This window comes from Pongo abelii, chromosome X (assembly GCF_028885655.2).
Source record: "Pongo abelii isolate AG06213 chromosome X, NHGRI_mPonAbe1-v2.0_pri, whole genome shotgun sequence".
Classification (NCBI taxonomy): Eukaryota; Metazoa; Chordata; class Mammalia; order Primates; family Hominidae; genus Pongo; species Pongo abelii.
Window position 1 is genome coordinate 112605600 of NC_072008.2, and position 25802 is coordinate 112631401.

Here is a 25802-nt window from a genome sequence, read left to right on the forward strand (position 1 = left end):
TTGAGGTAACTATGGACCATATGCATAAGCAGTATAGTGTCATGGTTTGTAATCAGACAAATCTAGGTTCAAATTCCAGCTTTGCTGTTTATTTAGCTATATGATCTTAAGCAAGTTACTTCTCTTAGCCTCCTTTCCTTCATTCGTAAAGTAAGCATGTAAAAATGTGCAAGCTTATTAATGAAAATTAAACGACATAATACATATACAGTACCAGTACAGCACCAGTACAGTACCAGCAATGCAGGCAGTGTGCAATCCCAGTCCTTCCCCAAGCAATTTATATTGACATTGAATAGAGTGGCACGCTCTATTTTTTTAAGATGCTTCTAGGAAAATACTTTTATTTGCAAGGGTGCAAAATAAGTTGTTTACGATCCGGCCAAAAATTTAGATCACATAAGTAATTTAATTAGAAAAAAATGTTTACATAATCGGTGAAATGTTTATTTACTAAAGCAGGAGCTCTCTAAACGCCCTGCTGTAAGCCAAAAGTGGCCCTGATCCTGTAACAGGGAGCATGTGGGTATACCTGGATGAAATTGCAGAGTAAACAGGTAGAAAAGCCATCCAGTTCTGGATAGCCTTTGCCACACTGTAACCTTTAAGGGTATTGGAAAATAATGTGGTTTGATGGGGAAGGAAGTAAAAACGGGAAGGAAAGGTAAAAAGAAAGGAAGATATCGCTCAACGTTTGCTACATTTACTGATCTTTCTCCAGGAAGAGAAGAAGAAATTACCTCCCTTAGTACACATTCAAATTGCGATGGCTTTTCCCAAAGATACATTGCAGTCTGAACTCTGAAAGGATTATCTCTTTCCAAACTGTCCAGATAGCTGCCTTGGGACTACTTACTGCCATTTAGTAGAAGAGAATCCCAGATTGCCCCTTTTCTCATTCACAAGAAAAATCCCTGGTTGGAGCACACGCCTGCCTCACTCGAGATGGCTCACATCTTAGAAGGTTACCCCAGAGACGCTCCTCCAGGGCAGAGTTCCTTGGCTTGGCATCTGCGTGTGCCCCACCCCATTTTTTTTTTAATCCACATGGCTTTGAGGCTTTATTCTCAAAACAGCTTGCCAAGAGCCCTTTGCTTATACATGGCCTCCCAACTCCTTCCTCCCTCTAAACTTGTTTTCACTTTTAATGCACTCTTTAATTCCGGTGGACTTAGTTATTGCAATAAATAAAAACATCTCTCAAATATTTCCTCACAGCGATATCATGCAAATTACTGACCTCACCTTAGTGTTCAAACCGCTGTGCATCATTGCCCAGATACCAAGAGGTCAAGTTTGCTTCCAAAGGGATTTTTTTTCTTAAGAGTTTAAGAAAGAAAAAAAAAATGCACATAAATTGTTTAGATTCCAAAATAGGAAGTTGGACGAGAGATTTTCTGTGGTTCATTACAGTAGTTTAATAAACAGAGGCGACAGTGAAGGAAAGGAGGGGTGCACGGAGTGAAGAAAATGCGTGGCTTCTGGAAATTTTGTATTCTTCCTATATAACCAAAAAGAGCTTAATCTAGGCATGAATGTTGGATTTAGAGAAGGAATCGTATCACTGACTGTGTGACCTTGGATAAGTCGCCTCACCCGACAGCGCTTTCCTTTATTAATGTGCAAAGCGGGGACGAATGTCCACTTCGCAAGACTGCTGTGAGGATTACGTGAGATCGCCTGAGTTTATAGTGAGAGCTCATTAAATGTTAGTTGTTGCTACTGCTGCTTCCTGGAATGAACCGATATTCCAAAATTCCAGAAATTTGTTTTCTACAGTTTAATGCCTTCGGCTGTAAAACGATAAAAAGAAGCAACACCTTTACACCTGGGACTCACTTATTTGAACCAAAAAAAAATGCTTTAAACTTCAGATAGGCAAAACACACTTAACTGATGGCTGGGACCCGCTTTGAAAGCACCCCCACCCATTCTCACCCCAGTGTATTGTGGGAAGGGTAGTCCCATGTTCCAGCCGCGTGAGCACAGAAAAGCGCGTAGGAAACTACAACTCCCAAGAGGTAAAGAAGCGGGACTATTTCCCAGTCTGGCGGTAGCGCTGTGGGAGGGAATTGGCAATCTCTCTGCCTACGTGGGAGAGAAGGGAGGGTTGGGGGAAGTGTGGAAAACCTGAACCTGAGCTGCTGTCGCCTGAGGAAGATTTGGTGGGAGGAGAAGCAGAGGGGAAGAGACGGGTTGAGAGTGAGGTGAGGAGGGCATCTAGGTCACTGTTCCCGGTAGGCACAAAGTTCGCGATGTGGTTGAAGCCTGAGGAAGTGCTTCTGAAAAATGCGCTGAAGCTGTGGCTGATGGAAAGGTCCAACGACTACTTCGTGCTGCAGCGGCGTCGGGGCTACGGGGAGGAAGGCGGAGGGGGGCTCACAGGTAAGCTGTGGCCACCCTACCTGCCTCTGGGCTGTGTTCGCTGTTACTTAAAAGGTGGTGAGGACAACAGTTACTCGTCGCTACCAGTTTCCCAATCCCAAATCGTGGGCGGAGAGACTGGGGTTCTTCTCCCGACACCACCTTTCCGCCACCACCTCCAAGTCCTGAGAATGTCTCACTGGACGACGAGTTGCTCTTTGGTTGGGACGGGTGAAGGGAGGAGCGCGGTTCTTTCTGAGGCCAAGGAAGAAACGGGTACCTACCTTGTCGCTTCACATAGGGGGAGGGAGGCTGATGATGAGTGTTAGACCTAGACAGGTCGCATTTAGGCTGGTGACAGGGGCTAGTTCGCAGTTGTGAACTTAACTTTTTTCACAGAACCCATACCGATCATCAGCACCCTGGGGAGATTAAGTGTATGGGGGATGGGATGGTGAGGAGACAGGGAGGCGCCCCAATCACATCCTGAGAAATAGACTTCAAAAGAAATATTAGGGAAGAGGGAGAACTGGAGTCAGGAGAGGTGGAGGGGTAGGCTCAGAATTGCTGATCTCTCCCAATTTAGCATCTTTTACTTTGTCTCCAAGTTTTCAATCTTTGGGATCCCCTCTCAAAGGCTATTAACAACGTCGTAATAAATTAATCTCTTAAGTAACTGGTGCTGCCCCTTCATTCAAAGCTGTGATTGTAAGCCAGACGGTAGGAGTTTAACTCTTCCTGTCTAACCCACCCTGACCCCAATTCTTAAAAACTGTTTTTTGGCCAAATGTTTAAAGTTTCCAGAGAACGTTATTTTGAGACCACTCATCTTGGGTAGGGACATTTAAAGTTTTGGACGTTGGGAAAACAAGAACTCTTTTTCTAATCAATCTCTAATTTGGTATTGTGACCTTGAAGTGGTAGACCAGGCAGCCTGATGTAATGGAAAAAGGGAAGAGTTCTGAAAATCTGCATTTCAGTCCCATCCTACTCTCTTACTTGTTGGATGACATTCCTCAAATTCTTTCATTTACTCAACCTTAAGCACCTACTGTGTGCTACAAGGTTCACAAGATTCAGTTTCTTGGCTTTGCAGTGCTTATAATCTGGATAAGAATGGTGGGAAGGGCTAAGGGAAAAAGACCACCTAGTAAACTAGGCAAGTTATAATTCATGGAGGAGATGACCTTGCTTTTTCTCTCTTGGAAAATGGTGCCTACCTCACAGAGTTGAGAGAATAAAACGAAAGATAATAGCACCAAATCAATGTATGTCGTTAAGATGGTGATAAACGTATGCCGTTATTTCGTTTTCAAGCCACTCCCAGGGTGCAAAGAATTCTGAGGTTCTACAGGACATTTTAAAAAATTTTGCTAGACCTATTAATCTTATCCAGCTTCTAAAAAGGCCCTCTTGAAAATATGGCAACAAAAATTGCCCTGTTAAATGTGACATTCTGTCATTTTCTAATTTTTAAAAATTACAAATGCTATTTTGCAGAAGAGTCTTTCCATTTAATAGATGCAGATATTTTCCAGATCAAAATTTTAGAATCGATGTTCATAATTACCCAGTGACATAAATTATCCACTTGAGTCCATTGAGAATAGTTCAGGATATATTTAAAATATATTTCAGGCCGGGCACGGTGGTTTATGCCTGTAATTCCAGCACTTTGGGAGGCCGAGGCAGGTGGATTGCTTGAGACCAGGAGTTCAAGACCAGCCTGGACAACATGGCGAAAACCCATCTCTACAAAAATTACTAAAATTAGCCAGCCATGTGGCCCCAGCTACTTGAGAGACTGAAATGGGAGGATGGCTTGAGCCTGGGAGGTCAAGGCTACAGTGAGCCGTAATAGGGCCACTGCACTCCAGCCTGGGCAACACAGGGAGACTCTGTCTCAAAGAAAAAAAAATTAAAATAGATTTTATAGTCCTGTGTTACAGCCTCAGGAATAGTCTTATAATTTATTTTGGTTCCTCATACTAAAACTGTGTTCCTTTAAGTAGGTAAATCAAATTCTTGAAAATATAATCACTGTAATGTAGTATTACATGGTTTTTTAACTTGTTGCAAGTTTCCCTTTTTTTTTTTTTTTTTTTTTTTTTGAGACAGAGTCTCTCACTCTGTCACCCAGGCTGGAGGGCAGTGATAGTGATGTGATTATAGCTCACAGCAGCCTGGAACTCCTGGGCTCAAGTGATCTTCCCACCTCAGCCTCCGGAGTAGCTAGGGCTTCAGGTACAAGCCACTAAGCCTGGCTAATTTCATTTTTTTTTTAAGAGACAGGCTGTGTTGCCTAGGCATGGTCTTGAACTCCTGGCCTTAGGATCCTCCCACCTTGGTCTCCCAAAGGATTGGGATTGGGATTAAAGGAATGAGCCACCTCACCCAGCCTGACATGCTTTCTTCTTAAAGCATGGACCAACTGCACTGGTTTACCTCTATCCTGCCCACTCCATTTACTAGTCCCCATAGTCTAGAATAAGAGAAATTTGTCTGAAGAAATAAACTAAGATTTCTACCACATATATATGTTGTGACTAGTGATATCCACATTCATTTAGTGGTCAGTTTATATCTCTTCATGATTATTTTATCTGTGGTATTGACAAGATGCTTGAAATTACCACATGAGAGCTACCACTGTAATTCCATGTAAATTAAACAAAATGGATAAGAAAGAAACAAAGAGGTGCTTTTAAGGTTCGTTTGGTTCTTTTTGGTCCAGAGCATAAGTGTGTGCTGATTTTCCTGGCTGCTCAATTACTGTATTCTTACTTAAAATCATGAAGCCAAAAGCTTTGTTGTGCTTTACCACAAATCCACATTTGGATTAGTTCTCACAGGAGCTTGACTGTGTGCCAGCATAAGTTTGCCTCTGTTCACTTTGTTTGCTAAAATCCAGTGTTGTGTGCTATCTCTTTAAAGGATTAGTTTATGCATTTTGTTTAATGAAGAAATGATAATGATCATCTAGAAACGTTAGTGGTTATACTTTAAGGTTTCATTTCTTTGCCATATGATAATTGGTGTTAATCACCAGCAATGTAATGACTCTTAAGTGTGGACTTGATAAAGTTAGTTGACTCCATTTTTTTTCTAATAATGGAATAGCAGCAACAGAGAACTCAAGGATTATTAAAACAAGAGATGAGTTTGTAAGTTAGAATTCTGAGGTACCTCTTTTAAATTGTTGAAACACTTCTAGTGGATATCTGATAGATTACTGACCATTTGCCTAACTTTATCTTACTTAATTGTTCTGGCTCACAGCAGGATGGAATGTTTTGTGGAAATTTTTGGTATACATAAGCTGTTTTATAGATAAAGCGATTTTCCTTCATTTAGAGAAATAATTCACCCTTCTGGATTTTACGGTCCCCTTATGTTATCTCTTGCTTCTCCTAGCTAATAATGACTTTTCTATGGCACCTACATTTAGCACCTGGTTTTATAGAGTTAAAACTAATTTATGCATATTTGTCTTATTAAGCACAAATCAATTTGCTTTGCTTGGCAGATGGGAACTACTACATGAATGGAGCTATGGGGCTACATCCTACTAAGTACTCTAGTATATGGGATTTAGGAAGGTCTGCCAATCAGGAAGCCTTCATATAGGTAGTTTTTAAAGAGTATTTTACTCTTGAATTTTCCATATCTGAATAGTGTAAGCAGGTTCTTGGGTGTTAGACTGATAAGCTCCCTCAGTAGACCTTTTTTGTGTGGTGTAAAACAAAGCTAGGAAGTAAAACTTATTAAAATGGAGAATTTTTAGACATTCTGTTTCTGATTTCGTTTTTCATCTTGGTACCATTACTTTGAAATTAAATTATCTGTAAAAACCAGAATATGATAATATTTGAAAGAAGCTTTTCATTTTATGATATTTATATAGACTGAGCAAATCACTATGTAAACAATTTGTCGTAAACACATACATAATAAACAATAAGGTAGCCTTTTTAAAACCTCTTAGTGACCATCCCTTGAAAATATAAAGCTTCTTTCCCCTATTTCGTCACCCCAGACTCAAGGAGTCCAGCTCTGAAAATGTTCAACTTAGATAGTTATTAGCAAAATATCCCTGCGTTTCATGCTTACAAAGGACATATCTGATAAAAAAATTTTGGCCTTCTAAGTACCTGTCTACTGAGATGAGGGTACCCAAGTGGAAAGCATGACATTTCATTTAAGGTAAGGAAAGATCTACCCCCCCATACACACACACACAAACACACACACACACACACACAAAATTAATAAGTTAACATTTTGGCTTATTAAAAAGAAAATCCCATGAGGCAACCCCTAGAGAGGGCAGATCTCGCTTTGTGCTCCCATCCCTCTCTGGAACATCTTGGTCCCTGTGAAATCAAGTTAAAGATTACTTTTAAAGATCTCTGAATGAGAAAGAGCAACTTTGTAGGAGGTTTTGAGTAATGAAGGATGATCAGTGTTACCCCCCACCTTTTTTTTTTTTGGAATAGTGGAAAGCTTATTGACTGCATACCTAAGTAGAAAACTAATATTTGCTTTCAAGTGGATTTAATTCTAATGAAAAAAAAAACAAGACTGAAAAGTCATGACATTGACCGTCCTTTATTTCTCAAAATCTCTTACAAGGCTGCCCTTTCTTATTCAAAGAGATCTTTAAAGGTAATTTTTTACTTGATTTCAGAGAACAAAATGTTCCAGGGAGGGAGAGGAATACAGTGTGATTTGCCCTCCCTAGGTATTGCCCTATGGGATTTAAAAAAAATAAAAAGTAAATAAACCAGGCTGGGCACAGTGGCTCACGCCTGTAATCCCAGTACTTTGGGAGGCCAAGGCAGGCGGATCATTTGAGGTCAGGAGTTTGAGACCACCTTGGCCAACATGTTGAAACCCTGTCTCTATTAAAAATACAAAAATTAGCCAGACTTGGTGGCGGGTGCCTGTAGTCCCAGCTACTGATGAGGCTAAGGCAGGAGAATCACTTGAACCCAGGAGGTGGAGGCTGCAGTGAGCCGAGATCGTGCTGTTGTACTCCAGCCTGGGTGACACAGGGAGACTCCATCTCAAATAATAATAATAATAATAATAATAATAACATAATAATAATAAATAAACCAACTACAAGCCAACATCCACAAATATATGAATATAATACCAAGTTCAGTGATTCCACTTGCCCCATTAACCCTGCTTCTTTTATCTTCCTTGATTTTGTGATAGTTTTATGTCTCTATTCAGCTATAATTATTTTATAAAGGCTTAGTTTCCTCATCTGTAAAATGGGGATAAAACTTGTCTTTCCTACCTCACAGCATTTTTTATGTGGGTCAAATGAGTTTTGAAACTTGTGAGCAACTGTACAAATACTTGACATTTATCTATTAATGAAAGAGAAAGATGTTAAAATGCCATTTTCTGGGCCTGAAGACCAAAGGGGTTATATATTTATGCTATTTTCCCTAGTAATTACTTTCCCCATGTTGTATATAGAAATTGATTTGGAGTGGTAACATAGATTATATCTGATATGCAATGATATGACTACAAAAACAAAACACTGATAGTTACTAATTGAAGAATTTGGGCATGACAGTGATTATGCATTTGTGGTTTATAATCAGAATAATGTACAAGAATTAGAATAACTTATCATGACATCATTTCCTTTTGATCTGTTGTCGCCCAAAACCTGGAAGTTCTCAAATAGTGCTTCCATAGATATCAGCATCACTTGTCTTGCTGAGTGGTGATAAAGAGTACATATAACATTTGTTACCTTAGTAATATTTTTCAAAACAATACTTAAAAAGGAAATAATTATTCAACTGATGAAAACTCATGCAGTTTGTGAACAGTTGTGGAAGGCTTATGGCTGTAAGGTAAGCTAAAAATAAAAAATAAAAAGCAGTGAGGCGTGGTGGTGCACACCTGTAGTCCCAGCTACTTAGGAGGCTGGGGCGGGAGGATTGCTTGAGCCCAGGAGTTCAAGGCCAGCCTAGGCAATATAGTGAGATAAAAAATATTTTAAAAAGTAAAAGGCATTATAATGTTTGCCACATTGCTGTACGGCTATGACAGATTTTATATTGCCTTTATTTTAGAACATTTGCCCAGTTTTCCACCTTTTGCTACTGCTATGTAAGCACAAAAGGTAAGATTAAATCCTAAATGTGATGGTATACAAGGCTTTAATTCAACAGATATTTACTGAGTGCCTTTTAAAAACCAAGCACTGTTTTAAGTGCTGGAGATAAAGCAATGAAAAAAAACAAAGTCCCTACTCTCATGGGGCTAATACTGTAGTTGGGGGAGGCAAATAAGCTAATAGTATATGATATGACTGGTGCTGATAAGCCATATGAAGAAAAATAAAGTATCATGATAGAGAGGGGAGGGGGTTGGTATATTAGAGAAATTGGTCTGGGAAGGCCTCTTAGGGTGAGCTGTGAACAGAGACTTGTGGTACTAGAATATATGAGCCAAATATTTGGGAACAGAGTGAATACATATAATTTTTTCTAGGAGTTTTTCTGTGAAGGGAAACAGAGAAATAGGGTGGTAGCTGGCCCTTGTCCTGGGTGTTGAGTATACAGTGGTGAATAAGACAGGAATAGTTCTGGTCGGGCGCAGTGGCTCACGCCTGTAATCCCAGTGCAGGTGGATCACCTGAGGTCAGGAGTTCGAGACCAGCCTGGTCAACATGGTGAAACCCCATCTCTACAAAAAATACAAAAATTAGCTGTGTGTGGTGGCACACACCTGTAATCCCAGCTGCTTGGGAGGCTGAGGCAGGAGAATCACTGGAACCCACAAGGTGGAGGTTGCAGTGAGCCGAGATCATGCCACCGCATTCCAGCCTGAGTAACAAGAGTGAGACTCCGTCTCAAAAAAAAAAAAAAAAGACAGAAATAGTTCCAGCCCTTACGGAGTTTATAATGTGATGGGTCAGACAGTTGATAAATAAGTAAGCAAACCAATACAATTGCTAGTGTAGTCAATAATAATAGCAGCCTTGTTCTGTTGGCTTAGAAATCTCCATAATGCAGGGAAACCCTCAAAGCAATTTTCCAAGGCCAGCTGTCTTGTAAAGTATGCTTATCCGAAGTCCTGTTAAAGATACAAATATTTCCTAAAAGCAGTGATTAATAATAGGTGGTGTACTGGTGACAAAGTTCCAGTGTGGCATCTGTGAAGCATCTTGCCAAAAACCAGTTTGGGGTGTTCTCAAATTAAATCATCCATCTATGAGCACTAACAATATCTGAGAGGTGGTTTGGTAGAAGTGGTGGGGGGAGCGGGGGACGTTCTAAGTAGGAGGAATAATGTGATAGTGCAAAAGCAAAAGATAACAGTTGTTGGGGACACAGCAAATATTCTAGATTCATTTATGTGGAGTTGAAAATATGAGACTCAATATATAATGCACTTAGTGACTAGAAAAAGTTTATTAAAGAGCAATGTCTTAATCTATACCAGAGGAAAACCTAAGATAGAGAATTAAAGGGACCTAAGAATTAAACCTTTGTTTTTTGTGTCCACTGTTCTTTCAGTGGACACAAAACAGCCTATGTATAACAAAAATTTCCACAAGATATTCCATCCTGCTGTGAGCCAGAACAATTAAGTAAGATAAAATTAGGCAAATAGTCAGTAATCTATCAGATATCCACTAGAAATGTTTCAACTCATAAGCCAAATAAATTAACATTTTGGCTTATTAAAAAGAAAATCACATAGGGCAACCCCTAGAGAGGGCAGATCACACTGTGTGCTCCCCTCCCTCCCTGGAACATCTTGGTCCCTGTGAAATCAAGTAAAAAATTACCTTTAAACATCTCTGAATGAGAAAGGGCAACCTTGTAGGAGGTTTTGAAAAATGAAGGATGATTAGTGTTACCCGCCCCCCCCCCCCACTTTTTTGGTAGCAGTGGAAAGATTATTGACTGCATACCTAAGTAGAAAACTAATATTTCCTGTCAAGTAGATTTCATTCTAATGGAAAAAAAAAAAGAAAAAAGAAAAAGAAAAAAAAAAAAACAAGACTGAAAAGTCATGACATTGGCCATACTTTATTTCTCAAAATCTCCTATGAGGCTGCCCTTTCTTGTGCAAAGAGATCTTTAAAGGTAATTTTTTACTTGATTTCAGAGAATAAAATGTTCCAGGGAGGGAGAGGAATACACATTGTGATATGCCCCTTTTTTCCCCTCCCTTACTACACTATAAAGAAGTGAAGTTTTAAAACAAGGTATAGGGCTGGGCACGGTGACCCATGCCTGTAATCTCAGCACTTTGGGAGGCCAAGGCAGGAGAATTGCTTGAGCCCAGGAGTTGGAGACCAGCCTTGGCCACACAGTAAGACCTTGTGTCTACAAAACATAAACAAAATTAGCAGGACTTGGTGGTATGTGCCTGTAGCCCCAGCTACATGGAAGGCTGGGGTGGGTGGGAGATCCTTTGAGCCAGGGATGTGGAGGCTCCAGTAAGCTGAGATTGCATCACTACACTCCAGGCAGGGCAACAGAGTGAGACCTTGTCTCAAAATAAATAAATAAAACAAGGTGTAATCACATTTTCTGATTATTATTATAATATTAGTTGCTCTCTTGTTTTAAACTAACCAAAATGATGGGCCTGGTTTAGTTCTTCTAAATAATGTTTAAAAGTACTACACTGTATACCAGTTTATTCATTTGCTATCATACTTGCTTTCTGCTTTATACCTAGAAATTCAGGTGTTGCAATTTCTTTGCTTTTCTGAGGGTTACTCTTTTTGTGCATTGGTGTATAGGTCTTGAAGAGTAAGAAGTGGCTGTAAATATAGTACCAATTCTCATATTTTCCTGTGTCTCTATCTTTAGAAATGTAGCTGGGTTTGATTAATAATTCATCTATTCTTTTTTTCCCACAAGACATTGTAATCTGTTGTTTGTTATGTCAATTGCTTCCCTAAAAAATTCTAAATCCTTTAATGAAAAAAAGATTTCAGTTAGGGAAGGAAATGAGTGCTTATATATATATATTCAGTTTTCAAGTAAGTGCCTTTAAAAGAATGCAGGGAGAGGGAAAACAGGACCAAAGAAGAATTATTTTTATTAACTGTTTTCCAAAACTCTTAATATAAAGTTGGCAGCTTTCAAAATGCCAACTGTGGCTATTGAATTATTCCAAAATAAGCATTCATAGTGTCATTTTAAGGACTTAGATCTGGTAGCAAAGTAATAGAATCAGGAAAATCCACAAACTTTATTGAGCACACTACCTTCTCTTATTTGAATATATTTCCTGCTAAGTGTATTGGCAGTTTACCAATTAGTTTTTTTATTAACATATAATGAAGCTAAGTTCAGTAAAGGTGTACTTGTTTGACTTTGTAAGCATGACAACTTATGACAAAATAAAGAATCCACTGTAAGATTCCAGTAATCATTACCATGGAAAAAATTATGATTGAACATTTTACTTAGAATGGAAATAAATCTTGTTTGTAATTAGGAAGTTCATTACATGGCTCTTCTGCAGCTAGAGCAGTATTCACTTACACAGTGCCCTCAATCCAGTTTACAAACAGAAAGAGCCACTTGTCAAACTAAAGGACACTTTAGTTTGTGTACTAGACTAGCACATTGATAATGAGTACCATTTTCAAGCTGTGGCTGTTTTACTGGTCTTTCCTCTAGCACTCAGCCCATTGCCCTACCTGTTCATCATTACCATTGACTTAATACAAAAAAAGAAATGTTTATAAAATTTGCAGGTGTCTAAATATTGGAAGGGGCAATTAATACCATAGATCAGTGTGCTCAATATTGGCCACAGGTTAGATTCAAATGAGGACCTTTTATTTTTATTTATTTATTTATTTATTCATTTATTTATTTATTTTTGAGATGAGTCTCACTCTGTTGCCCAAGCAGGGGTGCAGTGGTGCAATCTCAGCTCACTCCAAGTGGTGCAACCTCCGCCTCCCAAGTTCAAGAGACTCTCCTACCTCAGCCTTCTGAGTAGCTGGGATTACAGGCATCTGCCACCATGCCCAGCTAATTTTTGTATTGTTAATAGAGACAGGGCTTCACCATATTGGTCAGACTGGTCTCAAACTCCTGACCTCAGGTGATTCACCCGCCTCGGCCTCCCAAAGTGCTGGGATTACAGGCGTGAGTCACCAAGCCCAGCCTCTGAGGACCTTTTAAAATAAACTAAAAGATACTGGATTATTCATGGATGAAATGATACAATGTCTAGAATTTACTTTAAAATACTCCAGGAGGGAGTATTTAGAACCCAGAAATTGGTACATATTAATTTCTGAATGACTTGCAGGGACTTGATGATGATTACAGCTTAATGAGCTGGAAGAGTTCCCCAAGTGACTACAAATGTAGTCTAGCACTAGCTTCCAAATTATTTGTTGCATAGTTTTATACTAACTGCCTGATTTCACACTTAACAAAACTGAGCAATTTTCTTTCTACGTAGTACAAGGCGCTTATAATCTTGTGAACATTTCTGCTGCCAAAAAGCGACCTTTCTTGCCAGTGATTTTGACTACTCCTCTCACATCCACATAGCCACCGTTAATCTTTAAACAGTATCTTCAAAAAGATAGTTATCTTTTATCTTTATCTGTTATCTGCTAAAGCTATCCTGTATTCAATAAAGTGCCTTCATTTGAAATTCTAATTTCTTTATTTTGACAAATTTGACAAGTTATGTTTATTTATATACACACACATTTATGTACTTAATTCTGTTTTTCAACATAGTGATAGTTCTTTTGGTTGTCTTTTGCGACTACTCTTTTATCCCTTTTTTGAGTATTTTCACATTCCTATCTTCAAATTGAAAACATTCTCCTCTTCTCCATTTCCTCAGCAATTTTAATCACATAGTTCTGAAGACACTATCTGCATATTTTGGCTCCTACTTTTCTTTCTTTTTACTTTACCAAATCTCCAATTTCTCATAGTCACTATTTCAATGCTAAAAGTGATAGAATTATTTTTCCTTTTATCCCCAAACCCATCAGTAATTCCCTCCTCATTAGTTGAAGTATAATTATTTTCTGTTTCCCTCATCCTCATTCCCATTGTCTTTTCCCCATTACTTTCTCTTTCATAATATTTGTCAGTTTTCTCATTTCTATTTTTTAAAAGCTTCAATTCATACTTGAACTTCTTTTTCATATCAGATAACTTCTTTCCTCTAAAATCTGCACATACTGCCATTGCCAAAATCCTCTTTCTTGAACTTTGCCCATCAAAATCCTCAGAAAATTGCTAATTTATATTATGCTACATTTGTGGCTCCTGTTTTTACTTTTTATCAATTCCTGTATCTACTCTCCTATCCTTTCCTTTCAGCTAAGCCAAATTTCTCTTTATGTCTATGTCTTATCTCCTACTGTTCTAATTTACCTCCTTCCATGCATATACCTTGCTAATGTGATAGGAAGTGATGTGAGGCAGATGTGAGCATCTGCCAACCTATCTATATTCTCATTCAAAACTTGCTTAAAATCTTAATTCTTTTTAAGTGGGTCAAAATAGGAAGAGAGCCAAAAGCCTGGTTTATAATTGATTTAAATTTTTCTTAAAAATCTGTATTCTAAATTAAAGGGAAATGCCTCATAAAGCAAAACCAACACTCAACCAATCAGAGCTTCCAGAAAAGGAAGGTAAATTTATATATTTCAGCCATCCCATTGATATGGTTAAATCAACAAACTATATCCGTATTGTGCAGCAATATGTTGAAAGTTATGGATATAAACACAGAGATAGAAGACATGGTTATTGTCCTCAGAGGACAAATAATCTAGATAAAGAGACAAAAATTATATACATGAAGCTCTTAGAAAGTAGTTATAATAACCAGCCTAATATATGCTAGGTTGTGTAGTACAGGTTGAACATCACTAATCTAAAAATGAAAAATCTGAAATGTTCCAAAATCCAAAACATTGATTGCTGACATGATGCTGCAAATGGAAAATTTCCACACCTGACCTCATGTGACAGGTTGCAGTCAAAACTCATGCATAAAATTATTTAAAATATTGTATAAAATTATCTTCGGGCTATATGTATAAGGTATATGTGAAACAAATAAGTTTCATGTTCAGACCTGGGTCCCATCCCCAAGATACCTCAGTATGTGTATGCACTTAATCAAAAACCTGAAAAAATCTGAAATCTGAAACACTTCTGGTCCCAAGCATTTCATATAAGGGATACTCAACCTGTATAGACTCTAAGTCCTATGAATATTCAGAGAAAAGGGAAAGTATTATTGCTTGGGATAGCCAGTGAGGATTTCATAGGGGAAGTGGGTCTTGAAGAAAATGTAGAATTCAGATTAGTTGGACTGGGCTAGAAGACTTTCATTAGGATTTCTTTTTTTTTCATTAACATTTCTAGGTAAAATGATAGTTGCTTAGCAAAGACCCTATGGGAGAAATTAGCTGGTTGTTTAAGAAAACAGTGAACTTTGTTCTAGGAAATATAATTAGATTATTAAACTGGAACTAATTGATCAAGAGCTTTGAATTCCTAATTGAGGAATTAAGAATTGTTGAAAAGAAAATCCCTGTACAGAAGCATTTTATTTAATCAAGGTTTTATCTTGTTTAAATATCTAAGATTTTCTTAAATAATAATAGTATTAACTAATATTGGGTGTTTTACTGTGTGCTAAGCATTGCTCTAAGTGCGTTAAATGTAACAACTCATTTAATCTTTACAACAGCCCTTTGTAGTAGGATCTGTTTTAACCTTATTTTACAAATGAGGATGCAGAAAGGGTAAGTACTTTAACTTGCTCAAGTTGACACAAGCGACAGAGCCAGAATTTAAACCCAGTTAGTCTATAGTACTAGATTCTACATTCTTATCTAATATACATACAACCTTATGAACGAGATACATAAGTGCTGCAGATACATTTTGAGATTTGGACAATTGAAGCTGACTTAACTCTTATTGAAAGATAATTTTCTCAGATACTACTCACATTGGCATACTGTAATCTCTCTTTATCCCAAATATATTTTTTCTTTAAGAAAAATCTCTGTAAGGACTCTTTGGGCTAGAAAAGTTTTAAAATAAATTTATTAGTTTGTTATATGAAGTGATACAGATTTGATTTATCTCTTGTAAAGTCCTTATTTCAACAATCTTTCTATTACAACAGGGCTTCTGGTTGGGACTCTTGATTCAGTCTTAGACTCTACTGCTAAAGTAGCTCCATTTCGCATCCTACACCAGACACCAGATTCTCAAGTTTACTTGTCAATTGCATGTGGTGAGTATGATTTTTAAAACATAATTCAAATTAAATAAGGGTACTACAAAGCTGAGTATTCATATTTATTTATAGTCTGTAGTTGCTTTGAGATTTAAAAACAAATTAAATGTGCAACTTTACTTTGAGAGAATAGCAAGACCTCTGTTTATTTTTAAAGGATATGTGTTATTAAGTTTTTTTTTTTTTTAATCCATTGGTGTGAGGGACCTGAAGCATGTGGTCTAGCAGGGCTGATTCTGATTCTGCACAGATTTTGGTCAGTGTTACTGCTATATAACTCCTTTCTTCAACTTCTGCTTTATCCAACTGCTGGGAAGATGAGAACTTCTCCATGAAATAGTTTCATTACTAATAACTCAAATGAGAAGAATCTGAAGTTATCTGTGAACCCAAAACATAATGACTCCTAAGGAAGTATAAGCCTGGAAAATTAAATCTTTTTTATTCACTCCCACCTTCTCAGAAAAAGCATCATATCCTTGAAATATGAAGGAATGTCTTACAGTTAATATTACATATTCATTCATGACAGGGTGGTTCAGATGCTTCAACATATATATTATGGGTAGGAAAGGAATTAGGATAATTCTTTCTAATAAAGCAAGTCAAAATAAATTTTTAAAAAGCTGCATTGACAGTTTCTTACTTCCTTTTATGATGCCATGATAATGTTGGTCTAAATTAGAATCCCAGATTTCTAGCCTTTTTGATATTGAAAAACTGCCTTTCTTCTTGTCCCCCTCTCTTCTAAAGTAGATATATTATACTTTTTTAAAAAGAACAAAAGCACATGAATTTCTGGAACATTCATATGTGTGAACATATAGCATACAATTAATTTTTTAGGATGTGTGGCTTGTTTTTTATATTTCCCCCTAAATTTCTTTTAGTGTTGCCAGTGAGTCTTTCCTCCTGGCCCTCTTAAATTGAATGTCATTTAACCTAAATGAGGTTGACATTATACCTGCTGACATCACGAGAATTCTGTAATCTCAACTCTAAATCTGGTTAGTAAAAATTATTTTTTAAAAAAAGGCCTTTCTACTTAAATAAAGATGATTGTATAACTTATTTCCCCCAAATTAACCTGATGCAGAAATAGTGTAATTACCTACTAATGAAGCTTCCTTATACCAAAAGAATCAAACTTAAGGCCTTAACATTTCCCCCATGGCTTTTATTTGTGGTCCATTAAAGACAGTTATTACTCTTGGTATGGTGACTTAGTAACATGAATAAAATTCTGATTGAATGTAGGAAATAGGCCATTTGCAATGTCAACAAATTTTTTAATATGCCAGTCTCCATATATTATAAAATATACTAAAAAGTCAGCATATTACTTTTGAATATTTATATAATCCATAGTGCTGAGAAGACTTTAATGGTATGTGAGTGACAGGAGGAGATTGATAGATACTGAAATATTCTTCAAGTCAAAGCGACTAGGGCTAATAATGTTTAATCTCACCCTCAGCAAACCTCCTAACGCTGATTCAGCGGGTCACATGGATTTAACCTTGCTACAGAATTTCTAACCTCCTGTATGAAATTTCTGTAAGTTTACTAGGTCTTTTGATGAATGGGGTTGCTCTGAGCAAAGGTTTCATGGCTTCTAAATAAGTAGAGTGGCCACAGTTGAAATCTGCATTTACTTAGCATGCATAGGATTGTCACATACATGCTGTTTTCAGCCACACATATTATAGACACAGTACTAACTGCATTATTTGGAGACCAAGGATTGAATGATACATTGTGTATTTTCTGGTACTCGACATATTTTCTTAAAAGATACTGGTTATTCTTTAGGCACCAGTTACTAGCATCTTGTTTTCAGAATTTTATATATTTTCTCATGAGCTGGATTTACTTTACTACCCTTTCATTAAATGTTTTATTCTTTCTATTTATGAGAAATACTGTTCATGCCCACATAGAGGGATAAAGTAGAGAATAAATGTAAATATTTTACTCCTTTATGACTGTCATTTTTTAAAGTGAAAATGTTATTTCTTTTTAAACTATGCTTTTAAATAACAAGAACAGTTTTGTTGTGGAGTTTTCCTTGACTGTTTTATTTTCTTGTGTTATTAATCAGGAGCCAACAGAGAAGAAATAACCAAGCATTGGGATTGGTTGGAACAAAATATTATGAAGACCTTATCTGTATTTGATTCAAATGAAGATATTACTAATTTTGTACAAGGAAAAATAAGAGTAAGTGGCACGGATATATCTTGTAGATGGAGTGCCAAAATCTTTGACTCTCGTGTATGAGGATCAAAGTTTGCATGGAAGGTCATTGTTTCACTGGCACCTTTCAGGATTGGTAGAAACAAACATATGAATTTCAGAATCAGTGTGCTAAAGAAAACTGTAAAGTCTTTAGCACAGGGGGAGATTGATAGATATTGAAATATTCTCTTAAAACATACTGGTTATTCTTTAGGTACCAATTACTGACATATTGTTTTCAGAATTTTATATATTTTCTCATGAGCTGGATTTACTTTTTTCCCCTTTCATTAAATGTTTGTCTTTGGTGCCCTTGTGAGTGCTTTTAGGGGCATTTTTATTTGAATATCTCTTGAGTTTTGAGTTGAATAAACCATTTGTTCATTCAAAAAAATATATTTAGCACTTGTATTTGTAATAGTTCCTTATGAGGCTTTCAGAAAAAAACCTAAGCACAAAACTGAAGAAAATCTGCTTACCTCTGTCCTAAGAGAATTATTTATGTACACACATATGATATATGTGCCTGTATAGATATATACAGTCGTCCCTAGTTATCTATGGGGATTGGTTCTGGCCGCCGCTGTAGATACCAAAATTCACAGATGCTCAAGTCTCCTAATATAAAATGGCATAGTATTTGCATATAACCTATGCACATCTGCCTATATACCTAAAGTCATCTCTAGACTACTCATTCCTAATACAATGCCTATGCATCACTTCATTTGAGTGGACTCTGCGTAGTCCTCGGTGCATGGCAAATTCAAGTTTTGCTTTTTGGAACTTTGTAGAATTTTTTTCCCAAATATTTTCAATCCCTGGTTGGTTGAATCCATGGATGAGGAACCCATGGATATGGAGGGCTGACTGTACAATTGTATTCAATCAACTGTTTGAATGTATGAAATATATTTTTGTTGGTAGGTGATGAATTTTCAGAAAATATTTTGTCTCCTTTAGGGATTAATTGCTGAAGAGGGAAAACATTGTTTTGCAAAAGAAGATGATCCTGAGAAATTTCGAGAAGCCCTTTTGAAATTTGAAAAATGTTTTGGTTTACCAGAGAAGGAGAAGTTAGTGACCTATTATTCATGCAGTTATTGGAAAGGACGGGTTCCTTGTCAGGGTTGGCTTTATCTTAGCACCAACTTTCTGAGCTTCTATTCTTTTTTGTTGGGATCAGAAAGTAAGTGGTTTCTATTGCTTACTATGGCCTTGAATTTGCTGTCTGACCTATCAACTCTAATGATGTTAGGTTGTAAATAAAATAATAGGATTGATATTAAAGGTAATTAAACTGTACAATAAAAAGTTTATTTCATCTAGGGAAAGAACTCTTTTAAGACTGGTTGCTTAACATAAAACCATTAGAAGTATATATAGAATGCCTTGCATATCATGGGAAGTGAGTCAGTATTAAATGATGATGATGATCTGGCATATGACTGCTTTCAATTCCTTGTTATGAACTACCTACATGCTTTAGTCTGTGTTTTAATCTATTTTAAACATACAATTTGAATATAGTGGCCATAGTACCTAATGGCCCACATCTCACTTTGTAGCCACAAAGAAGAATCAAACAGTGCTATTTATAGCATACATACAAACAGCTTTTACATTGGTAGTTATATAATTATGTAATTATATAAAGAAATAGATTTAAATATCAAATCAGAATCATTTTTTATAAAAATTATCTAAAATTAAATTGGGCACAGTGGCTCATGCCTATAATCCTAGCAATTTGGGAGGCCAAGGCAGGAGGATAACTTGAGCCCAGGAGTTCAAGACGAACCTGAGCAGTATAGTGAGACCCTGTCTCTACAAAAAAAAAAAAAAAATTAAATTAGATGGGCATGGTGGCACATGCCTGTAGTCCCAGCTACTTGGGGGGACTATTTGGGATGTGAGGATCACTTGAGCCTGGGAGGTCAAGGCTGTAATGAGCCGTGATCATGTCACCTCACTCCAGTCTGAGCAACAGAGTGAGACTCTATCTCAAAAGAAATTATTTAAAATTAGATCTCTTCCTGGAATCACCAATTCTTGCACATTCATGTTGATGCTTCAAATTTTTAACTAATCTTGAACTCTAAACTGTTTTAGCTGTTTATAGTATTTTTCAGGGGATTAACTATTGTTTCAGAAGACCTGATTAATAAACATAAATCACTATGAAAATTTAATCATACCTGCTTATACCTCTTATTTGCAGTAAAACTCATTATCTCCTGGGATGAAGTCTCAAAACTTGAAAAGACTTCAAATGTCATACTGACAGAGAGTGTTCACGTGTGTTCCCAAGGAGAGAATCACTACTTTTCAATGTTTTTGCACATTAACCAAACATACCTTCTTATGGAACAGCTGGCAAACTATGCCATTAGAAGACTTTTTGATAAGGAAACATTTGATAATGACCCAGTCCTTTATAATCCTCTACAGATCACCAAAAGGTATTCAAAGCTTAATTTTTACTTTTCAAAGTATTGTTTGACCATAAGAATGATAGTATTGCTTACCATTAAAAGTTAACTCTTCTATATTATGTGATAGGGGTTTTTTTGGAGTTGATTGTGGGTGTGTGTGTGTGTTTTGTGAGTTTATTCATATGCATTACATAAATAGTACCCTTCTCTCCAGGAAATTTAATTGTAAGAAATAATAGAAGTTAGATTTGAAAATTATTTCTTGAGATTCAGATAGGACTTGCCCTGGAATGCTTTCAGAAATGCATAGATTTTTATGTGTGGTTAGTCTAACTCTAAATTTCTCTATGAATAGTCTAGACAGTTTGGGTCTAAAATTGTTAAACATATTGTTTATTTTTTAAAATAACTTATAGAAAACATTTTTTAATGAAGAGGCAAGTTCGTGGAGTCAGTGGAGCATGGACTTCATAATGAAAGTAGAACAACCCTTAGACAAGGCATATCTCTCAGGACCTCAGTTTCCTCATCTGTCATTTCTACCTCAGAGGGCACTTACGAGGAATGGGCATGATATGTGTGAAAGCACTTCGTAAAATATAAAATATGAGGCAAATATTCATCATTATTAGTGCATCCTTCAGAAGTATGTGTCTGATAGCTGTTTGCCATTATATTTGGTTTGTTGAAACTGACCAGATATCTTTTATCCTGCTGAACATTCTGAACAGTTGACTAAAATGAGCATGCCAAAGGGGAAAAGGAGAGGAGATGATCCAGAAATAGCTAGTGAAAGCAGCTTCTGGCAAGGAGGATGACAGTATAGACTATATGGGAAAGTATAAGAGGAACCTAAGCCGAAGTCCTATGGTTAGACCAGAACAAGTGACCTAGAAGGTTGTATGATCACTACACAGCCCTCATTGGGTACAGTTGTTCCTCTTACCTGTTCCTAAACTATTCCTAAAATTCATATACATAAGGATTTGTTTGTGAGCCTCCCTGCTTTTCTGGAAATTAGATCAGCAAGGTAAATATTTTACACTTCAGTACCAAAACTAGGTCTCAGTATGCATGATTTATAAATAGAATTCTATAAGGATTAAGAATCCTGTTTGTATTATATTATAGGTGGGCATTTGTTTTTGTATTTCATTTCTTGATTGGCAACCATAAACATAAACTGTTTTGCCATTTTATTTCCCTTAAAATATAGTCTAAAAGGCTATCAATGAGTTATTCATCACCAAATCTGTATTTAATTAAGATATAATAAATCCATTTTTGTCTCTGTGCATTTTTAGGAGAGCCCATTGAAAATCGTATGTATCTACATCTTTTTTTCTAGTAAGTTAAAAAGAACAGTAATTCGTTGGGACTTAGTCTCCAAATGGCTTTTTTATAAAATGGAATATCTTTATTGCTCTGCTTATTGTTTTTACAAATATGTATTACTTTTATAGTTTAAACAGTACAGAAGCACAATAATGATAGTTAAGTTTAGCGTATATCTTTCTAGGCTTTTTAATGCATGAATTTATAAATATTTGCAAAAATAGGTCTGGACATCACACATTGTTCTACAATCTGCTTTTTTTCTCCTCTTATATCATGGACATCTTTCTATTCACATAAATGGACTTTATTTTATTTAAATAATAGTGAACCCACAAAATTGCAATTTATTTGTTTTATCAGCTTTCCCAGGTTGAAAAAAATACCATTTAACTGAGGTAAAAATTAACATGGTTGCGGTTTTCTGTTCATGTTTATCAGAAGTATTTTGAAAGACATGATGAACTACCACATATTTAAATAGTATATGCAGGAAGAATGAATTTCGTTTTAGCTTTGTTGGATTTGAGTTAGAACTTGCATTATTTACTTATTATCCCAGATGGCATTGCTGCTTAATGCAATTGTTTCGTGTGCCTAGAAAAAATTATACTATTTAAAGCAATTGCTTTTTACACAAAGGCTACATTTGTCTATCAGTTAATAAGCCCTCTGTATTTATTGACACCTATCCTGTGCCCAACATAGTACAAGCAGTATTATTTTATCGTACTTCTACTTTAGATTTTTTAAAACATTCATTTAAAATTTTACTTCACTTAATTTTTAATACTGTCTTTAATAGACGACTTGTTCCCTCTAAATTTTTGTGCCACAAATTTTCATTATTTTCTTTTACTTGAACTGGGTAACTCGCTTGATTTTCTGGTAACCAGATAGGAACATTGTTGTCTTCCAGGATTGATTTTAACCATAGTCACATATTATGCCTATACGATAATATAATAGTCTTCTAGGAAATCACCCCTTAGAGATAGTTTGAAGACCTACATGATCTCTAACCTTTGTGCATTTTAATCCACTAATAAAATGAAATTGGAAGAAAAGAACAAACAAGAGGAGTTTGCAAGGAATCGGTGTATTTTTTTCTATTTCAGAATTTGTTGAAAAATATAGCATTTTTAGTGTTTAATCTGTGTGCTTCACAGTGTATGTAGATTAGTCAATATAGGTATATGTATACCTTAGAATTCATTTCTAAGAATTCATTTGTGCCTCATCCCATTTTTTCTTTCCTACAGAGGTCTAGAAAATAGAGCCCACAGTGAGCAATTTAATGCCTTTTTTAGGCTGCCCAAAGGAGAGAGTTTGAAAGAAGTACATGAATGTTCCTTATGGGTACCATTCAGCCACTTCAATACTCATGGGAAAATGTGCATCTCAGAAAATTATATCTGCTTTGCTAGCCAAGATGGCAATCAGTGTAGTGTAATCATTCCGCTACGAGAGGTAATGTAAATTTGGTTACATATCAGTTTTTAGTTTGAAAATGTTATCCTTCACAGAGTAAAATGTCCTTTAATTCTATAAATTATTAAAACCTCAAGATGCAATATCCTTTTAGTAATTTAAAATAATTATTCTTCAGAATAAGAGTACAACCTTCTGAGATATTCTCAGTTCCATTTAGTAAAGTCTTTTTTATTATTATTATACTTTAAGTTTTAGGGTACATGTGCACAACGTGCAGGTTAGTTACATATGTATACATGTGCCATGTTGGTGTGTTGCACCCATTAACTCGTCATTTAACATTAGGTATATCTCCTAATGCTATCCCTCCCCCCTCCCCCCACCCCACAACAGGCCCTGGTGTGTGATGTTCCCCTTCCTGTGTCCATGTGTTCTCATTGTTCAATTCCCACCTATGAGTGAGAACATGCGGTGTTTGGTTTTTTGTCCTTGCGATAGTTTGCTGAGAATGTCATACATTTTTGAATGATCAAGCTCCATTTTGCATTAACCTAAATGCTTATCTTGTTTTTAAATTTTAAAGTTTTAAAATTTTCACTTTCAGTAAGAGCTGTAAGACTACTAAATGGTAAAGTTAGACTATCACTTTTGATGTACTCTGTCAGAAAAAAAATAACATTGACATCTTTTACGTAAGTCAAATAAATTGTTGGTATTTGATACTGAATTTTTACATTTGCATTGTCATTTTCAAAGGATACATGTTAGACCTTTTTCTCGAAAAGTGAAATAACTTGCACAGAGGTTACTTGTATGATTGGTGCAACTAGTAACCAAAGTCTATTTCTTAATAAGTCATACTATAGACCAAAACTTTTGGCCACAAAAGAGTAAGCCAAACACATTTTACTTGAAGGTGTCAACAATAAAGGAAAATTTAATTTATCTCTATGTTTTTCACCCCCTAGGTCTTAGCTATAGATAAGACAAATGATTCCAGCAAATCTGTCATCATTAGCATCAAAGGAAAAACAGCTTTTCGCTTCCATGAAGTTAAAGACTTTGAACAACTGGTAGCAAAACTCAGGCTCAGATGCGGAGCAGCTTCAACTCAATATCATGATATTAGCACAGAGGTAATTAATTATACAGCAATCAAATCATTTGAAAAAAAGGTGTGTGTTTAATGTAGTCCATTCTTCAAGAGGAATTCATAGTACTTTTCCTATTTATGCCCAGGGCTTTTTTTTTTAAAGATAGAATCTAAGAAATTATATTGTCTAACTCACATCCTAAAGCAGAAGTGAGAATTAAGGACTTTATTCATTTTTAGGAACTCATACATTATAAAATTACTATAATTTGATCCTTCTTTTACTCTATTTGCTGTTTACCATATAAATATACCTTGTACTTTCACATAGTTTGGTTTTTAAGAAGTCAAAATATATTTGAGAATTCAGTGAGGCCTCAAAAAAGGACTCCTCTTACTGTTGCAAAGAGATAGCAATTTTAAACCTGTCTGGATATCTTTTACTTAATATCTTGTAGGTCAGCCTTATTTACATAATCTGGCCAAAAGCAAAATAGTGGTATATCTGTTTACTAGTAAAATATTAGAGAGGACAAGGAGGATTTTGATGTTTAATATGTCTCTCATGGAAATGCAGACAGGTCAAATTCAAATGAATTTTCTTTTACAATGTCTAGGAACCCCAAGTTTTAATAGATTGATAAAACTTATCAAATTATAGCTATTTGTATTTTAATTAAAATTCAAAGAAAAACTAAATGTGTCTTTATTGGCTATATTATTTTATTTGAATTGGAGTATAGAGCCTTTTACTGCTATCTCCAGAGTAGAGATTGAAAATAATATGCTAAGTCAATTATAATGCAGTATTGATAAAACTAATTTTCCCTTTGATAATTAAAAAGCACAATGAAAACATGTAATTAAATTTTTTTTCCATCTCAATTCCAGACACAGAATTTCTACATTGGCCATCAAGAGTTTTCCTTGCCCCAACTTTATTATCTCTCATTCTCTTTTAGTATGCACCCAGGATATTCCTTAGTTTGATGTGGGAATACAAGTAAAATCTGACCAGCCTTAGTAGTTTTCTCTCCCAATGCTCCCAAATTCTTACTTATATCATGTTTTCCTTGTTCTGTTCTATTTCACATTCAGTCCGTGTGTTAGCTTCAGAGCTCAACATATCTTTCTTTTTCCTTTAATTAATTTGCTTTTCCGAAACCTGGAGAGCTGTAACTGTTCCCCTTAAAACTTTCATGTGCTTTTAGTAGCTGAGCATGCTCAGTTGTCAAGAAAGGATTTTGTTTCAAAATGAGTTTACCATCTTTCCAAATATGCATCAGAATTCTACAGTTTTCTAGTTTCTCACTCGTTTTTAGAGGTTTTAATAAATATATGTACAAAATACCAGCTAGTATACTATCTGCTTGGAAATATGTATTTTTAAATTGCCGTAATATTCTGTTTTCACTTAAGATTTTTATCTTATCAATGATGAAGAATATTGACCCATTTTAGTATCTGTATATATCTAGCTTTAATAATAGTACACGTAAAAAATTAGTAAAGAGAAAGCTTTTTAAACAAGAGCTAGTTCCATCTGATTTCTAAGTAACAGAAATTATAGCTATATTCTTTTATAACTACACTTA

At 35.9% G+C, this 25802-nt stretch overlaps 1 protein-coding gene across 3 annotated transcripts in view; it reads left to right on the plus strand.

The window, feature by feature from the left end:
* Positions 1 to 2068: 2068 nt before the first annotated feature.
* Positions 2069 to 25802, plus strand: part of TBC1D8B (TBC1 domain family member 8B) — a 68283-nt gene continuing 44549 nt past the window's right edge. Inside the window, exons 1-7 of one of the 3 annotated variants that reach the window (XM_002831961.6) lie at positions 2069 to 2385; positions 15559 to 15669; positions 17774 to 17892; positions 18874 to 19099; positions 20132 to 20372; positions 22943 to 23150; positions 24083 to 24250. In XM_002831961.6, the coding sequence (XP_002832007.1) occupies positions 2256 to 2385; positions 15559 to 15669; positions 17774 to 17892; positions 18874 to 19099; positions 20132 to 20372; positions 22943 to 23150; positions 24083 to 24250 (1203 nt within the window). In that variant the 5' untranslated portion in view covers positions 2069 to 2255. The remainder of the gene's footprint in view (positions 2386 to 15558; positions 15670 to 17773; positions 17893 to 18873; positions 19100 to 20131; positions 20373 to 22942; positions 23151 to 24082; positions 24251 to 25802) is intronic. The other 2 variants (XM_024241097.3, XM_009235144.4) reach the window with 2 other exon arrangements.